Source organism: Emys orbicularis, chromosome 1 (genome assembly GCF_028017835.1).
Source record: "Emys orbicularis isolate rEmyOrb1 chromosome 1, rEmyOrb1.hap1, whole genome shotgun sequence".
NCBI lineage: Eukaryota > Metazoa > Chordata > Testudines > Emydidae > Emys > Emys orbicularis.
Window position 1 is genome coordinate 365223780 of NC_088683.1, and position 22697 is coordinate 365246476.

The 22697-nt window shown below is 48.5% G+C and overlaps 2 protein-coding genes across 2 annotated transcripts; one reads left to right on the plus strand and one right to left on the minus strand.

Annotated features, from left to right (window-relative positions):
* The first annotated feature begins 6666 nt into the window (after window positions 1–6666).
* LOC135888184 (olfactory receptor 51G2-like) lies at window positions 6667–7602 on the plus strand. Its single transcript, XM_065416001.1, has one exon. The coding sequence runs from the start codon at window positions 6667–6669 to the stop codon at window positions 7600–7602; it is 936 nt and encodes a 311-aa protein (XP_065272073.1).
* An 11741-nt stretch (window positions 7603–19343) lies between these two features.
* LOC135895202 (olfactory receptor 51G2-like) lies at window positions 19344–20279 on the minus strand. Its single transcript, XM_065423278.1, has one exon. It carries the CDS (start codon window positions 20277–20279, stop codon window positions 19344–19346), a length of 936 nt encoding a protein of 311 aa, XP_065279350.1.
* Between the last annotated feature and the right edge of the window lie 2418 nt (window positions 20280–22697).

Below are 22697 nucleotides of genomic sequence, written 5' to 3' on the forward strand. Positions count from 1 at the left end.
ACTACTAAAACTAAATTTTGCTAGTATGACCATGCCAATACAATGCCCCCAACAATATAAAGATTGGTTCGATTCAGAAATTAAAATGCAATTTCAATTTTGGAAGGGGTTTCAAAATCCCTTACCAAAACAGCAAAGGGGAAAAAAAGAGGTCTTATGGGGACCGTCCTGGGAGGCTCAGGTCTTGGCATGTCCATATGGAATTCCAGAGGTATCGAAAATTTCAATCTGAAAATAAACAGCATCATTGATGGAATAGGTAAGATGGTCAAAACAGGAGGAGGCATTAGTAGCCTATTGCTGGGTCAACATGCAATTACAATTGACAACATACATTCAATTGCTCAAGGGTTCAGCCATCTAAATTCTACTATTTTGTCAATTATTAACAGCATGGAAAAGAATGACGTTTCACTGGCAGTTGCCTGTTTGGGATGGTGATCGGGTAATTGAAATGATCAAACAACGTTTATTATTACACTTACAGTTACAAAATTGGCCACGAGTACTAGACCACACAGCTATTTTAAAACAAACACAAGAGCAAATAGTAAAACAGTATTTCTCCTATGTTCCTACAGTTTGCTAAATTTGATAAGGTTTCAAGCTTAGATCATGACAACAGTGAAAGCCTTCAAATCATGATAGCCATCGCAAGGTGAATGCACGACCCAGTCAAGTGTGGGAATTTTGGTAAATAATACGCACAGCATTACCCCATTGTGTGCTTAGTAACTGAAACTGGCTTGGAAATTAATCAGGCTTGTTGCACAAAACATAATGGATGATGTCTGTGTCAATGTTATGCTACAATTGATACCAACAACACAAAAAGAGGCTGGGCCCGATCGGTACAAAAAGTATTAGTCAATGAGGTGGTACGAATACAAGATGTGGTATGTGCACTGCGATATTCTAATTTTTCTACACATGGAACCATCTGTCCTGGAATTGATACAGGATTTTGTGTGCAAGTCAACAGCACAGTTCAAATAGGAACCCAGGCCTTTTGGCCAACAAGTAGTGTTAGCACTGCCACTGAAGTTATTGCTCCTCCTGGAAACCTGCAAGATTTATTAGTTGAATTGCTTCCCCCATTCTAAACTACAATTGGACATACATGATTTGATGGCAAGAACCAAGGAAGCCTTAATATCCATAGCTTACCTTATCCAACAACAAATAGAAGAAGTAGAAAGTGTGCAAGGAGAGGTGGGAAATCCCAAAAGATGTTACTCTCCACCCAATAGTCAGAACACTTAGTGTAATACTGATGGGAATAAACACCATATCAGTAATTGCACTGATGGGAATGTCTTGCTACATGCAACGTCAAACCAAGAAAGCCAAATTACAACACCAGGTTGAGAAACAAATGGAACTAGCTATCAACACTGCCATAGTAATGAACAATCATTATAAGGAATAATCAAATGCTTATTAATATTTAAATGTCAATGTTTTTACTTGAATAGTTTATAAAGGTGTGTTGGACCAAATGTGTCTGTAGTGAGGCCGAGTGGCCTCCCTCCTCAAGGGAGAGCGAGGGTCCACTACACTCCCCTTGATGGGCGTAACCTAGCCTGCCACGCCCCCCTCGCCGGAAGTACAGGGGCGGGGCCAGAAGTATAAGAAGAAGGCCCTGCAGTTCTGTGGGGGCGGAACCTGCAGAGGAGAAGGATGCCCCGCCAGTCCTGCAGCACCCCGGAGGGGAATCTGCGCCTGAGTGTCCCCGATCCCCAGAAGCGGATGACGCCGAAGAGGACTGGCCGGGACTACCTGCCGCTGTGTACCCGGAGGAGCCGGAGGAGGCCTGGAGGCCAGGGGTACCAAGCCCTGGGGAGGCAGGAAATAGCTCGGGGCAGCCACAGAGCAGCCGGCTGCAGAGCTAGGTGTGGCTCAGTCGCCGTGTTGCGGCTGGATCCCCGCCGACACAGGAGTAGCCAATCCTGCCATTGCCAGGGCCCTGGGCTGGAACGCAGTGGAGTAGGGTGGGCCGCATCCCCCTGCCACCCCGCCCAGGGGTGGCCGACTTCTTACACTTCACCGGGAAGCTCCTGCTCTGGAGAAGGAACCTCCCTTACCAGTCCACTCATAGACTGCTGCTTTGCTGGCTGCCTGAGCCCCGCCCAGGCTAAAGACAGTCCTGAGACTGTTTGTTGCTGGCAGACTGAGCCTGCTCAAGCCCAGGCCAGAGCCTGTATGAGACTGTTTGTCACCCAGCCCTACTGTGGGGCTGGGAACTAGAAGACACACAGGGTCTTGACTGGCCTCGGGGCGGAGACAAAGACCCTAGGCCAGGGGTGGCCAACCTGAGCCTGAGAAGGAGCCAGAATTTACCAATGTACATTGCCAAAGAGCCACAAAAATATGTCAGCAGCCCCCCAGCCCCGCTTCCAGCGCCTCCCACCCACTGGCAGCTTCGCTGATAAGCGCCTCCCCCTCCCTCCCCACACCTCCTGATCAGCTGTTTCATGATATGCAGGAGGCTCTGGGGGGGAGGAGCGAGGGCACGGCAGGCTCAGGGGAGGGGGCAGAGCCTGTGGCAGAGGCAGGGGTTAAGCAGTGAGCCCCCGCCCGGCACATTGGAAAGTTGGCGCCTGTAGCTTCAGCCCTGGAGTCGGTGCCTGTACAAGGAGCCGCATATTAATTCTGAAGAGCCGCATGTGGCTCCGGAGCCACAGGTTGGCCACCCCTGCCCTAGGCGGTTCCTGGGATACTTGCCGTGGCCAGACAAGCCCCAATAAAGAGACAGCCTATACCTTGGGACCTGCCGTCATGACAGCGGGATGACATGGCAAGCCCGGAGGCAAGCAGACTGAGTGACCTCTGATTGACTTTTTACCCATAAAAACCCATAAAAACTTACCCATAAAAACATCCAGATTCCATCCAGTCCATCTTTGACTAATCAGACCTCTGATTGACTAATCAGAATCATATGAACAGTGATGACAAGCCCAGATTCCAGGAATAGAGCCTGCAGCAAGGCTGGCGCTGCAATGCACTTGGGTAGAATCACCTCTTATCCCCTGTGATTTGGCTTCCTGCAGTTTGCCATTGGCCGTGATGCGGGTAAAGCTGGTGCACACTAAGACAGGCAGCTGAGGTTCCCTGATGGCTAAGTGGCCCCCAAGGGAATGTGCAAACATGCTTCATAAAGACACTTGCCTCCCTAACTGAACAGATACTGCCTGCTGCCCTGCAACCTCTCTGATAACTCCTTGTCCTTTAGGGTGAAGAACTCTGGTATCAGTGGCTCCACGTCTAGCAGGAATTGGGTACGTTGGCAGGTTTCACTATCTTTAAAATGTGAAGTGAAGGGGAAAGGCTGTGAGCTGTTTCCATTTGGAGATGTTTTGTGCAGCGGCAGAGGACTCAGCTGGGCTGTCGGGGTGACTCAGTGACGGGGCTGGAGGGCAGGCAGCGCTAGGTAGCTTAGGAACCCCTGCCCTACAGCTGCCCATGCTCCACGGTGGATTGTTCAAGCTACACAGAAATCTGAGATCCAAAGTGAGCTTGGAGTTAAAACCCCGATGCCCCAAGTCAGGATTTCTCAAGGGTCCTGTTTCTAGAGGTGCTGTGTGCTCTGGGCCCGATTCTGCCAGGAGCTGAGCGAGACGAAACCCCACGGAATATCAGTGACTAGTTCCCAAATCGCCCCAGGTTTATTTGCTCCTCAATTGCTCCTCAATTCAGAGCTGTGTTGCTGTTGGTAACAGGTCTGATAGGGCCTATTAATGTTTCTGACTGGCTGAGGGCTCCAGTTTTCTAACCTGTAGATTCCACTCAGAGTTACAGGACTACCTGCACGTCTGCCCCCTCTATGCTCTCCGAGTTCCAGATGTGAGGTGTTGTACCCTGCCCTCTCCTGGGGTGGAATCCCGCGATTCTCCCACCTCATACTGGGCTCTGGCTACAGAACAGTGTTGGTCAACTGTGCTTGCCCAGCAGGTCCAAGTGCGTTTGGCACCTGTCGCTCTTCCCTCGGGAAGGCTATGAGTAGTGGTGAGACAAGTGACCAGTCAGCCTTCTAGAACCAAAATACTGTTTAATCAAACAGTAGGAATAAAGTGTAACATGGGAGAATAAGAGGGTTTTCAAATAACAGTCTGTACAAATCTCTGACCCCAAGCCTTCGCACTCTGACGGGGACCCAGGCAGGCTGAGGGCATTCAGACTTCCCCAGTGGTGTCTGTGCCTGTCAGTCTGAAGACCTTCTCAGCAACAGCTGCCCCAGCTCTGCACAGACTCATGGAACTGGCAAAACAAGCTGTGTAACGTGGCTGGAGCCCAGAAATAGGCTCTTCCCAGCTTGTAGCTCCGGTAAAGTCTCTCAATCTCTCGTAAGTGCTGACTGAGTGATGGCTTATTTTGACCTGTTGCTTCCCTTCCTGCTTGTTTTCCAGCAGGCTGCTATTAAACTAAGATGAGCCGTACTGGTTTCTCCCAATATAGCCGTGACATAAACATCCCAATAGTTAACCCAATATAGCTCTACAGCAAACATCCCCAGAAATTGGTTTAACAGACACATTCATTATTGCAGATCAGGTCCATGTCTGACACTATTCCATTCCCGGGTGCTATGCATTTTATTAATATAGGACATAAGCAGCAAGAGAGAGAGAGGGAGAGCAATAGACTGCTCTCATGTGGGAAATGAAGTTCCATTTTCATGAATACTCATGCTTTTGACTTTGAAATCCAAGTCTTGTAAACCCTCATCCTGGTGGAAATAAGAGGTTCTGGGGTTACTATGTACAAAAGAGTGAGAGCTCAGGGAATTAATATTTCATATACTGATCCCAATGGCTGTTACCACCCTGGGTACAGGCTACAGACTGACAGAACAGAACCTGAGAAGAACAAGTCAGCTATTTACCCAGGGACAGAGGAGCTACTAGACTTTTGTTTGCTGACAAGCAACTGAATGAGGGCTCAGATTGAGGTCTTTTCAGATTCTGAAGAAATCCAGATGACAGACACTACATTTTAAGTGCCAGAGAAAAGATCTCAGAAAGAAGATCAGAGGGGAAAGAATGGGTTGACGTGTGTGCTAGAGTACAGATGATGTGTAAATGTTATGCCAAAACTTTACTTTATCATAAAAATATTCCAAACAAACTTTCGTGACATGCAGGTATATTGAAAGCCAGTGGCAGAGTTGTTGGAATCTCTACAGGAAGGAGCAGTGGAAACTTTACTGCTTAATGGCTTTTGTTTTAGAAAATATTCCAGAGGTACTCCAAATACTGTTTGCAATGGGTTTGTGCTGTTAACTCTTTGTTCAGTGAACAGCTGTATGATTCTGTCTCCTAGTAACTGACCAGAAGCTGTTTGTGACACTTACATTGAGGGGCATGAACACAATCCCTCTGCAATACCTGTGCAAGACTTTCCAAAACATTGTGGGAGAACAGAACCACTTGTGTGTGTTTCAGCAAAGTGTAGAGCTGAGGTCCGGGAAAGGGGAGTGTAATAGTGGTTGTATATAATTTACGTCAATCACCTCTTACACAAGCATGGCTGAGTTATTTGCACACTCAAGTGGATATTAGAGCAAACGTAGGGTTTTTTCACTATTCACCCATTTGCGACATCATCCCCTCCCCTGCCCAGCTGAAGTAACTGTCAGTGTTCACTTCTAGCTTGCCAGATACCTAGAGACCCTTCCAAGGGGAGATGATGCAGGTCCTGTGAGGATGGTGAGAAGCCTGTAGGATGATAGAACTCTCTGGATTCAGTCAATATTGACCAGGCACTTCGGCTTCTCTTGGAGGGACTCTGGGGGGTCAAAGTGCATCATCGGGAGCTTTTGGTAAGGGAAAGTAATAGAGCCCAGTTCTGATTGAATTTACACATGTAAATCGGAAGTGACAGTGACGTAGTTGAAGTCACTGTTATTGAATTAAGAACCTGGCCCTTAGAACTTATCTCATCTACTGCAAAGCGGGAGTGATATAATTTGGACTCTCAGTAGTGGAGAAACTAAACCAACATATGTAATGAGACAATGATACACGTCTATAAATAGCTTCAATGGACATTTTCACTATGCACTTCCCATGTGTTTTAACAAATCATGATACAATGGGCCACACTGAGAAGTGGAGGGCCAGAAAGGGTGTCTGTGGGAAGGTCACAACTATAAAATCACACAGCACTCAAGCAGGCTGCGGAACTCCCAGCCACAAGATATAAATGGGCCAAAAGCTTAGCAGGATTCAAAGATGGACTGGATGTTTTTATGGGTAACCAGAAAATCCAATTACAGTAGTGAGGATTTTTTTAAAGTCTTGGAAAGTCTCTAAACCTTCCTGATTTATACCACAAAATATGTCTAACTAGTAGTCTCAGGAGGAAACTTTCCCTGGGATCAGGTTATAGCTGCCTATTTCAGAGCTCCTTCCTCTGCAGCGTCTGGAACTGGCCACTGGATACTGGGTTAGATGGACAATAGGTCTGATCCAGTCTGGCAATGCCTATCTTCCTACCAGTGGTGTAAATCCAGGACTATATTTTTGCTGATCTTCTTTGACCTCCTGGAAGGGTTTAGACTTGTACTGAGAGCAGAAAGATGTCTCATTAAATATCATCTAATCTCCTGTTCTTTTTCCTTACAGGAAGGAAAGGTCAAAATTCATTGGCCCTTCCCAGTACATTATGTCAGCTGTCAATGACACCCAATTCACACATGCAGTGTTACTTCTCACCGGGATACCTGGGCAGGAAAACGTTTATCTTTGGATATCTGTCCCCTTCTGCTTAATGTATGTTATTTCGATAGTAGGAAATTCAGTCATTCTGTTCATTATAAAAATAGATTCAAGCCTCCATGAGCCCATGTACATTTTCCTTTCCATGTTGGGCGTCACAGACCTTGGCATATCGATAGCCACCATACCGACAATACTGGGCACGTACTTGTTTAACTCTAGGGAGATCAGCCTCAATGCCTGTTTTGCTCAGCTGTTCTTCATCCACTCGCTTCAATGCATTGAATCCTCCGTGCTCTTGTTGATGGCCTTTGACCGTTTCATCGCAATCTGTGACCCACTGAGATATGCCTCCATCTTAACCCTGCCGAGAGCAGTCAAGATGGGACTGGTGTGTGTGCTAAGAGGTATGGCTGCAATGTTTCCACTCCCCTTTCTCCTGAAACGGTTCCAATACTGTCGAGCCAATGTCCTCTCCCATTCCTACTGCCTGCACCAGGAGGTCATGAAGATGGCTTGTTCGGATATAACAGTCAACAGCATCTATGGCTTGTTTATTACACTCATAACAGTGGGTTTGGACTCACTGCTCATCCTCCTATCTTATGTGATGATCCTCAAAACAGCGCTAAGTGTTGCATCCCACGCAGAGTGCCTCAGGGCCCTGAACACCTGCGTCTCTCACCTCTGTGCCGTCCTGATCTTCTACACACCAGAGATTGGCTTGTCTGTGATACACAGATTCGGGAAGAGCTCTTCTCACTTGCCTCCGATTCTCCTGGGCTATGTCTCTCTGCTTGTTCCGCCCCTGATGAACCCAATCGTATATAGCGTGAAAAGCAAACACCTTCGTGTTAGGATAATCCGGGTGTTTGTCAAGTGAAGAATCAGTTCATTACCCATCTCCAGCTACTGCCACCTTTTCCATCCTGGACCCTTCCAACTGAGACAACATGACATACTGATTACCACTCTATAGAGAGAGGTTCAGATGGGATCTAAGGCTTGGAACAATGGGAGAGTGGCTGTCCCCACTAGCTGGTGAGGGAGGGCAGGGCACTGGGGGAAGGAGACCAAGGCAGGCAGCAGCATTTACAAGGTGACTGTTTTCACGGAGAGCCAGGGTACCGGTGGGATGTTGGCCCATAAAGAGCCTTGTCAGTGGCTGCTCCGACCTCAGAATTTCTGTTGATACAATCAATAAAGAGAAGGGATGTGGATGTTGTTTCCCATTACACCTGGCCTGTCACTGTTCTGTCTCTGGTTAAACATCCATGGGCCAGGAAAAAAACCTGCAGATCTGTTCTGCAGTCGCAGTCCAGGCCCTTCCTTAGTGCTTTGGGTGCTGCGTGATCCATGGGGGCTGCACCAGTGGTGGATAGGGGCTATTCAAGGAGCACAGTCACCCACCATTTCCCTATACTCTTAGCCAGTTGCTTGTGACTGAGTTGTTTCAGAGATATGATTAACACAGGGGATCCAGGAAAAGCCATTCAGGCAACACCCCCTCCCCCCGTTGACAGCTCTGCCCACAGCACACCTGCTGAGCTCACTCCCCACCAAGGCAGGGCAGTGTGTAATTGAGGGTCTGAACCAGAGGAATCCTAGGAAGAGACTCAGGTCCATATTTCCTTCTTCTCCCCTCAGTTTGTGCTGCCTCAACTGCTTATAGAGGGGTGGAAATGGTCCTCAGCCCCTTCACAGAGGCACAGTTAGCTCCTATCCCAGCGCAGCCTGTTCAGTGTAGGGTGACCACCTATTCAAGAGACAAAAGCTGGATACATGCAGAAGCCACTTCCCCTCTGTGATCCTGCCCCATCCCTTTTTCTTCCCCTTGAGACCCTACACTCTGCTTCTCCTCTTCCCCTGAGGCTCCTCCCTCTGCCCCATCTCTTCCCTCAAGACTAGTGTGACAGGTTCAGTCACAGAGATCCACTTGGGACTGTCACCTGATGTGCTGAAATTACCTCTGAGCCAGTTTTCCCTGCCAGCTTGGGACCTCCAGAACCCTGCCTTGTTGAGCCAGACATGCTATCCTGCTGCAACACAGACCCAGGGTCTGGGCCATGCTCCCAAAGCTGCAGGTTTTACCTGAAAACTGCTTAGCAGGTTACCTGTCTCCACCACCCAGACACCCAGTTCCCAATGGGATTCAAACCCCAAATAAATCTGTTTTACTCTGTATAATGCTTATACAGGGTAAATTCATAAATTGTCCACCCCCTAAAACACTGATAGAGAGATATGCACAGCTGTTTGCTCCCCCAGGTATTAATCACTTACACAGGGTTTATTAATAAACAAAAGTGATTTTATTAAGTATAAAAAGTAGGATTTAAGTGGTTTAGAGTAATAACAGACAGAACAAAGTAAGTCACAAAAGCAAAATAAAACAAATTCGCAAGTCTAAGCCTAATATAAAACAAATTCGCAAGTCTAAGCCTAATACTGATTACAGGTAATATCTCACCCTCAAATATTTTCCAATAAGCTTACTTTACAGACTGGACTCTTTCCTACTTTGGGCCCAATCATTTCCCCAGTACAGTCTTTCTTAGTTCCAGCACACATCTCAGGTGATAAACAGGGGTTTTCTCATGACTGGAAGCCTCCTTTGTCCTGCTCCACCCCCTTTTATATCTTTGGCACAAGGCAGGAAGCTTTTGTCTGTGCTTGTCCCCACCCCTGCCTCCTCCATGGAAAAGTACAAGGATTAAGATGGATTCCAGTATCATGTGACATGGTCACATGTCTCTGAGACCTCTAGTCTCGATTCCTCCTGGGCTGGTCCTCATGTACACAGGAAGGCTTGCAAGTATACAGAGCCATTCACAGTTCATTGATTTCTGAAGCACCCTTAATGGCTTCCACGTAATATGTTTACATCAGTGATACAGGTTTATATCTCATTCTCCTAACTCCAGACATAGAACTAATACATGGAAACAAATGGGATGAACACACTTAGTAGATTGCAAGCTTTCAAATGACACTATACAAGAGACCTTTTGCATAAAGCATATTCCAGTTACATCATATTCATATTCATAAGCATATTTTCATAAAACATATGGAGTGCAACATCACATCCTGCAATGTCACAACTACACCCTGTGCTCCTCTTCCTTATCCAAGGCTGCAGCCCCACTCCAGGCTAGAAGGTAGAGCTGGACCATGGCAACAGCGGCCTAGGGAGCCGGAGCCGCTGTGAGGAGCCCCAGACTCTCCACCTGCCCTGGGCAGGGGGCTGGGAGGCCCAAGAGAAGCCCTCAGCCTGTTTCCCCACCCCCACAGGATGCATCCCAGAGAAGATGGAGAATTGCAACTCCCCAAAGCGGCTTGGGCTGCAGGGCAGCTCTTACTATGGCCTGGCTCGGTGGAAGTAGAGGAGCAGGGGGAAGGGCCTAGTGGGAAGAGATGGGGAGGTCGCAGGGCCTCATGAGAAAAGGAGGAGCAGGGGGTGCGGCAAGTCTGAACCATGCTGACCCTAGGAAGCAGGGTGGTGGTGGGTTCTTGAGTAAAGGAGGAGGATGGGCCCAGTGGGTAGGAGAGTCTGTGTTTTGGAGAAGACTGAATAAATGTGACCCCACAAAGGGGGTGTCAAGGCTGTATCCCTACTTTGAACTTTAGGGTACAAATGTAGGGGCCTGCATGAAGACTTCTAAGCTTAACTACCAGCTTAGTTCTGGTCCGCTGCCACCATCCCAAAGCTAATTCCCTTTCCTGGGTAGCCTTGAGAGACCTTCACCAATTCCCTGGTGAATACAGATCCAAACTCCTTGGATCTTAAATAAGGAGAAATTGACCCTTCCCCCCTCTTTCCTTTCACCAACTCCTGGTGAATACAGATCCAAACCCCTTTTAGATCTTAAAACAAGGAGAAATTGACCCTTCCCCCCTCTTTCCTTTCGCCAACTCCTGGTGAATACAGATCCAAACCCCCTTTGGATCTTAAAACAAGGAGAAATCAATCAGGTTCTTAAAAAGAAGGCTTTTAATTAAAGAAAAAGGTAAAAATCATCTTTGTAAAATCAGTATGGAAAATAACTTTACAGGGTAATCAAACTTAAAGAGCTCAGAGGACCCCCCTCTTCTGTCTTAGGTTCAAAGTACAGCAAACAAAAATAAACACTCTGGTAAAAGGTACATTTACAAGTTGAGAAAATAAAGTAAATCTAAGACGCCTTGCCTGGCTTTTACTTACAATTTTGAAATAAGAGAGACTTGTTTAGAAAGATGGGGAGAACCTGGATTGATGTCTGGTCCCTCTCAGTCCCAAGAGCGAACAACCCCTTAAACAAAGGACACACACAAAAGCCTTTCCCCCCCCAAGATTTGAAAGTATCTTGTCCCCTTATTGGTCCTTGGGGTCAGGTGTCAGCCAGGTTACCCGAGCTTCTTAACCCTTTACAGGTAAAAGGATTTGGAGTCTCTGGCTAGGAGGGATTCCATAGCACTGTACGCAGGAGAGCTGTCACCCTTCCCTTTATAGTTATGACAGGGGGTTCTTGTTTTAAGTATCCCAAGCTGAGAGTAAGTTATTTCAGGGACCTTAGATGGAAGGGCAGGGCACCTATAGGGCTACCTCAGGTCCCAACGGGGCTTTTGGGGTAAGCTGTTGTCTGCAGAGACTTGGCCAAAGTGTGCTCTATTCTTGGAAGCCATTACCACCAGGTGGAGATCAGCCCAGCCTGCAGGGTGCTCTAAACCCCGCTGAGGCAGGGGGAGAACAGGCCAGAGAATCAAACCTCTGTAACTGGCTCCTTGCATCCCTGCTCTCTGCAGCTCAGGGGCGAGCTTTGCTGACACAGCAGAGAATCCAGACAGGCCTGTCACCACTCAGCTAGCTGGGAGCCTGGCCCTGTGGTCTGGGCATGGCTCTGTGACTCAAGAGAGCTGGGTTTGATTTCCTTCTCCTGTGTGACCATGGGAAAGCCATTGGCTGTCTCTGAGCTTCTGCACAGGTGAATAATAGCCCTTCCCTGCCTCACAGCAGTGGCGGGAGGATAAATAAATTCAAAGTGCTCTGAGATCCTAACATTAAGGCTATGTCAGTGTTCCACAGAGCAATGTCCCTGACATTTGTGTATGAAAGGCCTCTTACCACAGCCTCCCATGACAGCTGCCTTCTGGGAAGCCCTGTGACTCCAGCACCTTGGTGTCTGTGGGGGATGTGGGGGAGTGACAATAAGGGGTAGGTAGTGGTTTTATGAGGGAAGCGTTGGAGCATCATTGGGATGCTGGGAGTTTTAGCACAGTCACCGGACTGGTGTTTCCAAGCCATTGAGGTGGAATAGGTCTAACTGACAAGCAATGAAGGAAAGGATTTCTGAGGGGATGTTGGGTCTAACTGCCAAACAAAGGAACAACAGCCATGGGGGTATCATCTTAGACATCCTGCTGGGAGAAAGCATTCTGAGGGAAAAGGTCATCTCCACACCTTGGCTCAGTAACGTGGAGATGGCTGAGCACTATGGTGACTGGGCCCAGGCTCACACACGTTTCAGCAAAGGCTGCTTCCACATAAAAGGAGCAAACAGATTGGAAGATCCTGTAACAATCCTGATTCTTCTTGGCCAGTGTCTACCCTTGTTGAGTGCCTATCAGCATTCAGAGGAGCAACTTGTTCAAGTTGTATCCAAGATAACGTCCACTCAAGACAATGATTCATAGAGTCATAGAGTTTAAGGCCAGAAGGAGCCATTAGATCATCTGGTTCAGATGTTGTCAAACGGGGCTGTGGGCTATGCTGGGATGTGTGTGGAAGTATTGAGGGGAGGGGAGTTAGAAGCTTTAGGGAAAAATCTTTCTGTGCACATTTTACCCACAGCAATGAATAACTAGCCAAGCTGATTCCTCCAGATTGATCCGGTCCTCAGATGGTGCTGTGGATTTGACTCTAAATGGCGCTGTGCATTTTGATGGATTTCTGTTAAGCTTGCACAACATGATAAGAAGTTGTTGCTGTCTGTACGTGGATCCATTTGCTATGGTGCTGTGTGCACATTTCATTGTAAACACCATGGAGGAAGGAGAGCTAGGCAGGCAGTGGCATTTACAAAGTGATTGTGTTTGTGAAGAGCCAGTGGGATGCTGGCCCATAAAGAGCCATATTGCTGGCTGCTTAGACTTCAGAATTCCCGTTGATACAATTAATAAAGAGAAGGGATGTGGATGTTGTTTCCCTTGCACGTGGCCTGTCCCTGTCCCATCTCTGGTTAACAAATCTACGGGCTGTGAAAAAAGTTGCACAGCTTTTCTGCAGTTGCAGTCCTGGCTCTTCCTGAGCGCTCTGGGTGCTGCGTGATCCATCAGTGCTGCAGCAGCCATGGACAGACACCCACCCTTCCCCTACACCCTCAGCAGTGTGCTTGTGACTGAGTCGTGTCAGAGACATGACTAATGCAGGAGTCCCATGAGTGGCCGTTCAGGCAGCCCCCTGCCCCTACATTGATGGTTGAGCACACCGCACACCTGGTAAGCCCAGAGCTGTGTGTGTGAGTGCACAGGAGTCCTGGAAAGAGACTCAGGCCCAGATTCTCTCCCCCTCTCCTCCCTTTGTACTGCCCCAGTTATCCAAAGGTTTGAAAATGACCTCAACTCCTCCATCGAGGCCCGGCTCATTCCTATGCCAGCTCAGCCCATTCGGAGTAGGATGACCACCTTTTCAAAAGTCAAAATGGGACACATGGAGGAGCCCTGTCCCCCCTCAGTGGCACCACCCTGCCTCTCTTCTTCCACCTGAGGCCCCACCCCCTGCTCCTTCTCTTCCTCCATGGCCCCGACCCTACCCAGGCTGGAAGCTGGAGCCTTGCCGTGGCAAGAGATATCCAGAGAGTCCTGATGTTTCACTTCCCTGGGCAGGAGGGCGAGGGGACATGAGAGCATCCCCTAGTCTGTGTTCCCACCCACCAGGACACGCCATACATTGAAGGTGGCGATTCCGCGGCTCCCCACAGTGACCTGAGGCCTGAGGTATAGAGGAGGAAAAGGGGGAAGGGCCTCAGGAGAAGGGGAGGAACAGGGGGTGGCTGGATCTAAGGGGAAAATGAGCAGGGGATGTGGCAAGCCTGAACCAATGCAGACCCCAACAAGGAGGTCGTGGGGAACTCCTGAGTAAAGGAGGACGATGGGGCTGGAGGGTAGGAGAGGCACTTAGCTATGGCCCAAATTACTGTAGCATCTGAGTATCTCTCAATCTGTAATATATTTATCACTACAACACCCCGTGAGGTAGGGCAATGTTATGAACACCACTGGGCAGTTCCCAAGGCCAGAAGGCACCATTGTGATGTGTATAGCACAGGCCAGACCTCCCCTGAAATAACTCCTAGAGGACAGTTGTTAGAACAACATCCTGCCTTGATTTAACAATTGTCAGTGATGGAGAATCAACCACAGCCTTTGGTAAATTGTTCCCATGGTTAATTACCCTTATTCTTAAAAAAAAAAAAAAAATTTACACCTTAGTTCCCATCTGAATGTGTCTAGATTCATCTTCCAGCCCTTGGATCCTGTTATAACTTTCTCTGCTAGACTGAAGAGCCCATTGTTAAATGTTTATTCCTCATGTAAGTACTTACAGCCTGTGATCAAGTCACCTCTTAACCTTCTCTTCGTTAAGCTAAATAGATTGAGCTTCATCAGTCTATCACTCTAAGGCAGGTTTTCTAATCCTTTAATCATTCTTGTGGCTCTTCTCTGAACCCTCTCCAATTTATCAACATCCTTCTTCAACTGCAGATGCCAATACTGGGCACAATATCTCAGAAGTGCTCCCACATGTGCTAAACACCAAGGTAAGATATCCTCTCTGCTCCTACTCACAACTCCTCTGTTTGTACTTCCTGGATTGTACTGGCTTCTTCAGCCATAGCACACCACTAAGAGCTCATGTTCAGCTGATTATCCACTATGATCCCCTAGTCTTTTTCAGAGTCACTGCTTCCCAACATTGGGTCCCCCATCTGGTAAGGATGGGCTGCATCCCTTGTTTCTAGATGTACACCTTTACATTGAGCCGTATTAAAACAAGTATTGTTGAGGCACAGAGGGACTAAGTGAGTTGCCCAGGGTCACAGAAGAAGTCTGTGGAAGAGCCTGGAACTGAAGTCAGATCTTCTGAGTTCCAGTTTAGCACTTTAAGCCCTGAACCATCCTCCCTCCCTAGGGTTAGTGGCTGGAGAGGGGGCAGCTGGCAGTTCAGCATGCTGAGATTACCAGAAACCCAGGGAACTAAACTCCTTGACATTTCAAAAAGGGAGCCCAAAACCAATTCCTTTTTCAGATGATAACACCTGGGTCAATGAGCCCAGTCCCCTTCTATGTCATGCGACCCCAGCATACTGTTTGCTGCATAAGCCTTTGTAAGCAGGGTCTGAATGAGTTCTCGCCTGACAGCTATTGTTACCCGGGGCTCTTTCAACCCAAAGCTCTTGGTAACTTTTACTCTGTGCGAGGAGGTGTCAGGAAATAAATCAGGGGAGATACGGCTGTTGGACCGATAGATGGCTGACACAAACAGGACAACACAAGAGTGCTTTCACTTAAAGCTAAACTTTACTTAATCTCAAGCACTTACACACGTCCGGAACAGGTTAGTAAAACACCCCCAACCCTTGATAATTACCAAAGCTGAGTGTGGCTTTCGAGTGACACAGCGGCAGGCTTCCGGTGGCCAAATCTTCCATCTGCTGGTGGGGACTGCAAGATGTATCCAGAGGGAGAGTCCAAACGAGTCCAACTATCTTAAGCTTTTCCCCCTTATTTATACACTAGTAATAGAATGACATGTCCCTTAAAGAAACCTTGTTAAGTAAGCAGTTTCAAGCAAGAGGTTCCTTCTGATCATTGATTAACCAGGTGTGGGTTTTTCCAGAGTCTGCAGCTGAGACCCCAATAGACATTCCTGCTCTTTTAAAATGCATGCATCAGCAACTTCAACACAAGTTTTATCAGGAAGGACGCGGGGTCAAGCTGCCCCTTCCGTGGCACCCCAAAACCCCCTCCCCTCCTGCCTTGGTCAAGCTGAGTTTGCTGAATGGCCAATTTACAGCTTGCTGACTAGGCTTTTTAACAATAAGCCATAGTGGTTTTAGGCACTTTACTGGTTTGCAAAAGTCTCCCCGTACAGGTCCACATACCCCCTGCCAACCCATTTCCACAGTCTCTAGCCCCTATACTTTATTGGTGCTCACCCTTACCTGGGCCACTAGTCTGCTTACCCTAGCTGCCTTGATTGCTGGCCACCCATTGGTTTCCTGTCTTGCCCTTACTGGGCCTGGGGCTCATGGACTGCTTAGCCGCTCTGCCCTGATTGCAGGATGGAGTCATTGGTTCCTGCCCAACTCTGGCTGAGGGCCTGGGGCTCAAAGACTTCTCGATTGCTCTGTCCGGCTTGCAGGTCATAGCCTACCACCTGTTGGCTGCCATGCTGTTTTGCTTGGCCGAAGGACTGGAACACAAGGTGTAGGTTATTCCCCACGTTTTGAGCTCACCTTTACAGGTATGTGAGAGAGAGGAGACTGACAAGGAGGGACAGCAAAGCAGCCTACAGCCCCTTTCTTGTGAAGCAGCCTTTTCTCAAAGCCTCCCTGTGTGAGCCTGGGCCCAGTCACCACAGTGGTCAGCTGTGTCCGTGTTCCAGGGCCAAGGTGTGAAGTTGATCTTCACCCTCAAACTGCTTTCTACCAGCCACAACATCTCAGATGAGGGCCCCATGGCCGTTGCCAAATTTTTTGATAGTTACACCCATTCAGCCTCAATGGCTTTGTACCGGTGCGGCGACTCACCAGCACGGCGCCTCCTGCTGGTCATCCATGGAATTAGCTCGCCAGCCTCTGGCACGCCCTCTGCAGGCCAATGTCTCGCTTGCTGCTGGCCCCTGTGTCCCTCCCAGACCCTGGTGCTCCTTCTCTCAGGGTTCTGCCCCTTGCAGTACCCCACAGTACCCCTCACTGGGTCTCCCCTCCCCAGGGAACCCCCAACCCCCTATCCCCACCTTGCCTCAGTCTTGGGCTACTGCCAGTCACCATCTAGTCCCCGCTCACTGGGGCAGACTGCAGTATAATTGCCACTCATCATTGGCAAGGAGGGTTTGGACCTGCTGCCTCTGCCTACCCTTGGGCTGCCCCTCTGCAACCCCAGTACCCTTTCCGGCCTTTAACAAGGCCTGCAGCCTGAGGGGTTTCCAGGCTGGAGCTCTCCAGCTCCTCTGGCCTTTCCCCAGCCCTGCTCCACTTTAGGTACCCTGCTCAGCTCCCAGCAGCCAGGCCCATCCCTCTCAACAGCTAGAGAGAGACTCTTTGAGATTCAGCCTAGCAGCCCCTTTATAGGGCCAGCTGCGGCCTCAATGGGGCGTGGCCCAGCTAGGCTGCTTCCCCAATCAGCCCAGCCTTTGGCTCGCAGCCCCAGCCCTCGTCCAGGGCAGGCTTTAACCCCTTCTGAGCCGAAGCGGGTGACTGTGCTGAAACCCCGGCATCCCAGTGATGATCCTACACTCTCCTCAGAAATCCACTATTTAACCCTCACTGTCACCACCGAGCACCCCTACATCTGCCACACACACCAATGTGCTGGAGCCACAGGGCTTCCCAGAAGCAGCTGTCACAGGTGGCTGTGGTAAGGGGCCTTTTATAGACAAATGTCAGAGGTGTTGCTCTGTGGAACCCTGACATGGCCCTGAGAGTATTTGAGTACCTTGAATGTATTTATCCTCCTGCTACCTCTGTGAGACAGGCCAGGGCTATTACCCACCTGTGCAGGGGCTCAGAGATAGCCAATGGCTTACCCACGGTCATACATGGAAAGGGATTCAAAACGAGATGTCCTGAGTCACAGAGCAGTGCCCGGACCACAGGTCCAGCCTTCCAGCCATCTGAGTGGTGACAGTCCCAGCTGGATTCTCTTCTGTGCCAGAAGAGCTCCCCACTGTGCTACAGAGAGTGGGGATGGCAAGGAGACAGTTACAGTGATTGATTCACTGTCCTGTTCTCCCCCCTGCATCAGAGGAGTATAGAGCAGCCTGGGGGCTGGGCTGACCTCTGCTCAAGAGCACAGCACATTCTGGCCACATCCCAGCAGATGGGAGTGCCCCCTTGGGGCCTGAGGTGGCCCTGCACATTCCCTGCCCTTCCCTCTAAAGCCCTTGCAATGACTTACTCTCAGTCTGGAATACTTGAAAGCCCCCTTTGTGGGGTCACATTAATTCAGTCTCCTCCAAAACACAGGCTCTCCTACCCTACAGCCCCATCCTCCTCCTTTACTCAGGAGCCCTCCCACACCCACCCTGCTTGCTGGGGTCAGCGTTGGTTCAGGCTTGCCACACCCACTACCCCATCTCTTTTCCTGAGGCCCTACCCCATCTCTTATCAGAAGGCCCTTCCCCTTGTTCCTCCTCTTCCCCTGAGGCTCCAGGCCCAAGCCACATCAGAGCTAGACTGTGGTAAGAGCTGCTCAGGGAGCCAGGCCCCTGTGGGGAGCCCCGGACTCTCCACCTTTCCTGGATTTTAAGTTCTGGGGTGTGGGGACACAGGCTGGGGTCTTTCCTTCAGTCCCCCAGTGAACTGCCCAGGGCAGGTGGAGGGTTTGGGGCTCCTCAGAGTGCCTCTGGATCCCTGGGCAACTCTCACCATGGCCCAGCTCTGGCTTCTGGTCTGGAGAGGGTGCGGAGCCTTCACCAGTGAGGAGGACCAGGAGGTGGGGTCTTGGGGGAAGAGATGGGGCAGGGGGAGGGGTCCTCGTGGGAAGAGGAAGAGTAGAGAGGCAGTGGGGACGGTGCTCCTGCATGTGTCTCGCTTTTGCCTTTTCAAAAGATGGTCACTCTACACAGAATGGGCTGGGCTGGGATTGGAGCTAGACGTGCCTCTGTGGGGGAGTTGAGGACCATTTCCAACCATTTTCAGTGCAGCACAAATGGATGGCGGGAAAAGGGAATCTGGGCCTGAGTCTCTTTCCAGGACTCCTGTGTGTCAGACCCTCACTCACACACACAGCTCTGCTCTGCCTCAGTGAGGAGGGGGCTCAGCACATGTGGGGTATGCAGAGCCATCAATGGGGCCGGGGGAAGGGGGGAAGGTGCCTGAATAGCTTCTCCTGGGTCTCCTCCATTAATCATGCATCTGACACGACTCAATCACTAGCACCTGGATGAGGAGGTAGGGGAAGGATGGGTGACCATGCCCTTTCAATAGCCCCTGTCCACAGCTGGTGTAGTGCTCATGGATCACGCCACACCAAGAGGGTTTGGGAATCACCAGGACTGTGACTACAGAATAGCTCTGCAGCTTTTTTCATGGCCATTGGATATTTAACTAAAGACAACGGGACAGTGACAGGTCAGGTGTAATGGGAAACAACATCCACGTCCCTTCGCTTTATTGAATGTATCGACAGGAATTCTGAGGTCAGAGCAGCCCCCGATTCAGATGTTTATGGGCCAACATGCAACCAGCCCCCTGGCTCTCCACAAACACAGTCACTTTGTAAATTCTGCTGCTTCCTTGGTCTCTTTCACCCAGTGCACTGTCCTCCCTCACCAGCCCCTCTCCCATTGCTCCAGGCCTTAGACCCTGTCCGAACTTCTCTTCTTTCACCAGCGCTGGAGCCAGTTGATGAACTGACCTTTCACTTTTTGAATGCCTTGATTATCCTCGTACGAAGGTGTTTGCTTTTCAAGCTGTACACAATCGGGTTCATCATGAGCGGGACCAGCAAATAGATATAGCCCATGAGAATCTGAAGCAAGGGAGAAGAGTTATTCCCGAATCTCTGTACTACAGACAAGCCAATCCCTGGTATGTAGAAGAGGAGGACAGCACAGAGGTGGGAAACACAGGTGCTCAGTGCCCTGACGCACTCCGCATGGGAAGCAATGCTCAGCACTGTTTTCAGAATCATCACATAAGAGAGGAGGATGAGCAGCGAGTCCAACAATACTGTGGAGATTGTGACAAACAAGCCATAGATGCTGTTGACTCTGATATCCGAACAAGCCATCTTCATGACCTCTTGGTGCAGGCAGTAGGAATGGGAGAGGACATTGGCTTGACAATATTGGAACCGTTTCAGGAGAAAGGGCAGTGGGAATACTACGACCACCCCTCTTAGCACACACACCAGTCCCATCTTGGCTATTCTCGATGGGGTTAAGATGGAAGCATATCTCAGTGGGTTAGAGATCGCGATGAAGCGGTCAAAGGCCATCAACAAGAGCACCGAGGATTCAATGAATGTAAGTGAGTGGATGAAGAAGAGCTGGGCAAAACAAGCATGAAGACTGATCTCCCTAGAGTTAAACAGGAATATCCCCAGTGTTGTTGGCATGGTGGCTATCGATAAGCCAAGTTCTGTGGTGGCCAACATGGAAAGGAAAATGTACATGGGCTCATGGAGGCTTGGATCTGTTTTTATAATGAACAGAATGACTGAATTTCCTACTATAGAAATAACATACATTAAAAAGAAGGGGATAGAGATCCAGAGATAGAAGTCTTCCTGCCCATGTATCCCAGTGAGAAGGAACACTGCAGAGGTGAATTTAGTGTCGTTGACAGCTGACATAATGTACTGGGAAGTCCGAGTAGTTTTGAACCTTTACTCCTGAAAGGAAAAACAAGACGAGACTAGATGATATTTAACAAGACATTTTTCTGCTCTCAGTGCAACTCCAGAGAGTCCCAGGAGCTCAAGGAAGATCAGCAAAAACTTAATCTTGGATTTACACCACATATAAGAAGATAGATATTCCCAGACTGGATCAGACCTGCAGTCCATCTAGCCCAGTATCCACTGGCCAGTTCCAGATGCTTCAGAGGAAGCCAGATGAAGTCCTGCAATAGAAAGCTATGAGATAACCTGCTCCCAGGGAATGTTTTCCCCTGACACAAACTAATTACACATATTTTGTTGTGTTAATCAGGAAGGTTTATAGTCTTTCCAAAACTTTTTAAAACAGTCCTCACTAATGTAATTGGATTTTCTGGTTACCTACATAAACATACGGTTCCTCTTCAAATCCTACTAAACTCTTGGCCGCATTGATAACTTGTGGCTGGGAGTTCCACAGTCTCCTTTACCCCCATATGATTTTACAATTGTGACCTTTCCGCAGACACCTTTTCTGGCCCTCCACTTCTGAGTAGCTCATTGTATCATGCAATGAAAAGTGCATGGTGAAATCTGTCATTGTACTTATCTGCCCTGCATTGAAGCTATTTATAAAAATGGTTAATTGCCTCATTATATATTTTTTTATTTTCTCCACTCCTGAGAGTCCAAATTATGCCACTGCCTCTCTGCAGCACATTGGATAAATTCTCAGGGTCAGGTTCTGATTTTAATAACAGTGACTTCAACTGCGTCACTCCAGATTTACATGTGTAAATTCGATCAGAACCAGGCTCTATTAACTTTCCCTTACCAAATGCTCCCGGTGATACACTCTGACCCCCAAGAATCCCTCCAAGAGAAGCTGAAGTGCTTTTCCTGGCCAATGTTGACTGAATCCAGAGAGTTTGTTGATCCTACAGACTTCTCTTCATCCTCACAGAATCTGCATCCTCTCCCCATGCAAGGGTCTGTAGATATCTGGCAAGTTACAAGCTAACACAGACAGTTACTTCAGCTGGACGGGGGAGGCATCACAAATGGGTGAATAGTGCAAACACTAGGTTTGCACTAATATCCAGCTGAGTGTCCTAGTTACTTCAACCACACCCGTGTAAGAGTTGCTGTGCGTAAGTTACATACAACCCCTATTACACTCCCCTTTCCTGCACCTCAGCTCTACACTTTGATGAAACACAGACCAGCGGTTCTGTTGTCTCATGACATTTTGGAAAGTCTTCCACAGGGATTGCAGAGGGATTGAGTGCGAGATTAGAGATTGCTACCATGGAGGTCCTGGATTTCATTCTCAGAAATGGTTCCCATTCCTCCTGCAGGACCAGGTGGACAGGCAGAACTGCAGGGTCGCAATGCGAGGATGAGACAATGGTGTGGAGAGGAGGGATTTATATTTATTAAGAACTGGGGAAACTTTTGGCAAAGGGGCAGCCTATACAGGAAGGATGGGCTCCGCCTAAACCAAAAATGGAACCAAATTCCTGACACTTAAAAGAAAAAATTAAAAAGGTTGTGGTGTACGGGGAGATTTTGGCAAACCAGTAAAATGCCTGAAACCAGTATGGCTTATTGTTAAAAGCAGCCTATTCAGCAGTCTCAGCTTAACCAATGCAGGAGGGGAGGGGTTTTTTTTGGGTGCCACAGAAAGTACGGCTCATCTTAGTTTAACAGCAGGCTGCTGGAAAACAAGCAGGAAGAGAAGCAACAGATCAAGAAAAGCCGTCGCTGAGTCAGCACTTCAGGGAGGTTGCGAGACAACACCGGACCCAGTAGCTGGGCTCCAGCCTCGTTACACAGCTTGTTTTGCCAGCACTGGGAGTCTGTCCAGAGGTGGGGCAGCTGTTGCTAAGGAGCTCTTCAGACAACACTGGGGCAGTCTGAAGGCCCTTGGCCTGCTTGGGTCCCCGTCAGAGAGAGAGGTTTTGGGGTCAGAGATGTGTACACACAGTTGTTTGAAAACTAGGGCTGTTTATTCATCGCAGTTAATTCATGCGATTAAGCCAAAAAAATTAATCTCGGTTAATCACAGTTTTAGTCACACTCTTAAACAATAATAGAATATCAAGTGAAATTTATTAAATATTTAGGATGTTTTTCTACATTTTCAATTACAACCCAGAATACAAAGTGTACAGTGCTCACTTTACATTATTATATTTATTACAAATATTCACACTGTAAAAAAGACAAAAAAATAAATAATATTTTTCAATTCACCTCCTACAAGTACGGTAGAGCAATCTCTTTATCATGGATGTGCACCTTACAACTGTAGATTATATTTGTTACATAACTGCACCCAAAAACAAAACAATGTAAAACTTTAGAACCTACAAGTCCACTCAGTCCTACTTC

What these genes read in the sequence shown, in the direction of transcription:
- LOC135888184 (XM_065416001.1), top strand. Translation starts at nt 6,667, where the DNA reads ATGTCAGCTGTCAATGACACCCAATTCACACATGCAGTGTTACTTCTC.
- LOC135895202 (XM_065423278.1), bottom strand. Translation starts at nt 20,279, where the DNA reads ATGTCAGCTGTCAACGACACTAAATTCACCTCTGCAGTGTTCCTTCTC.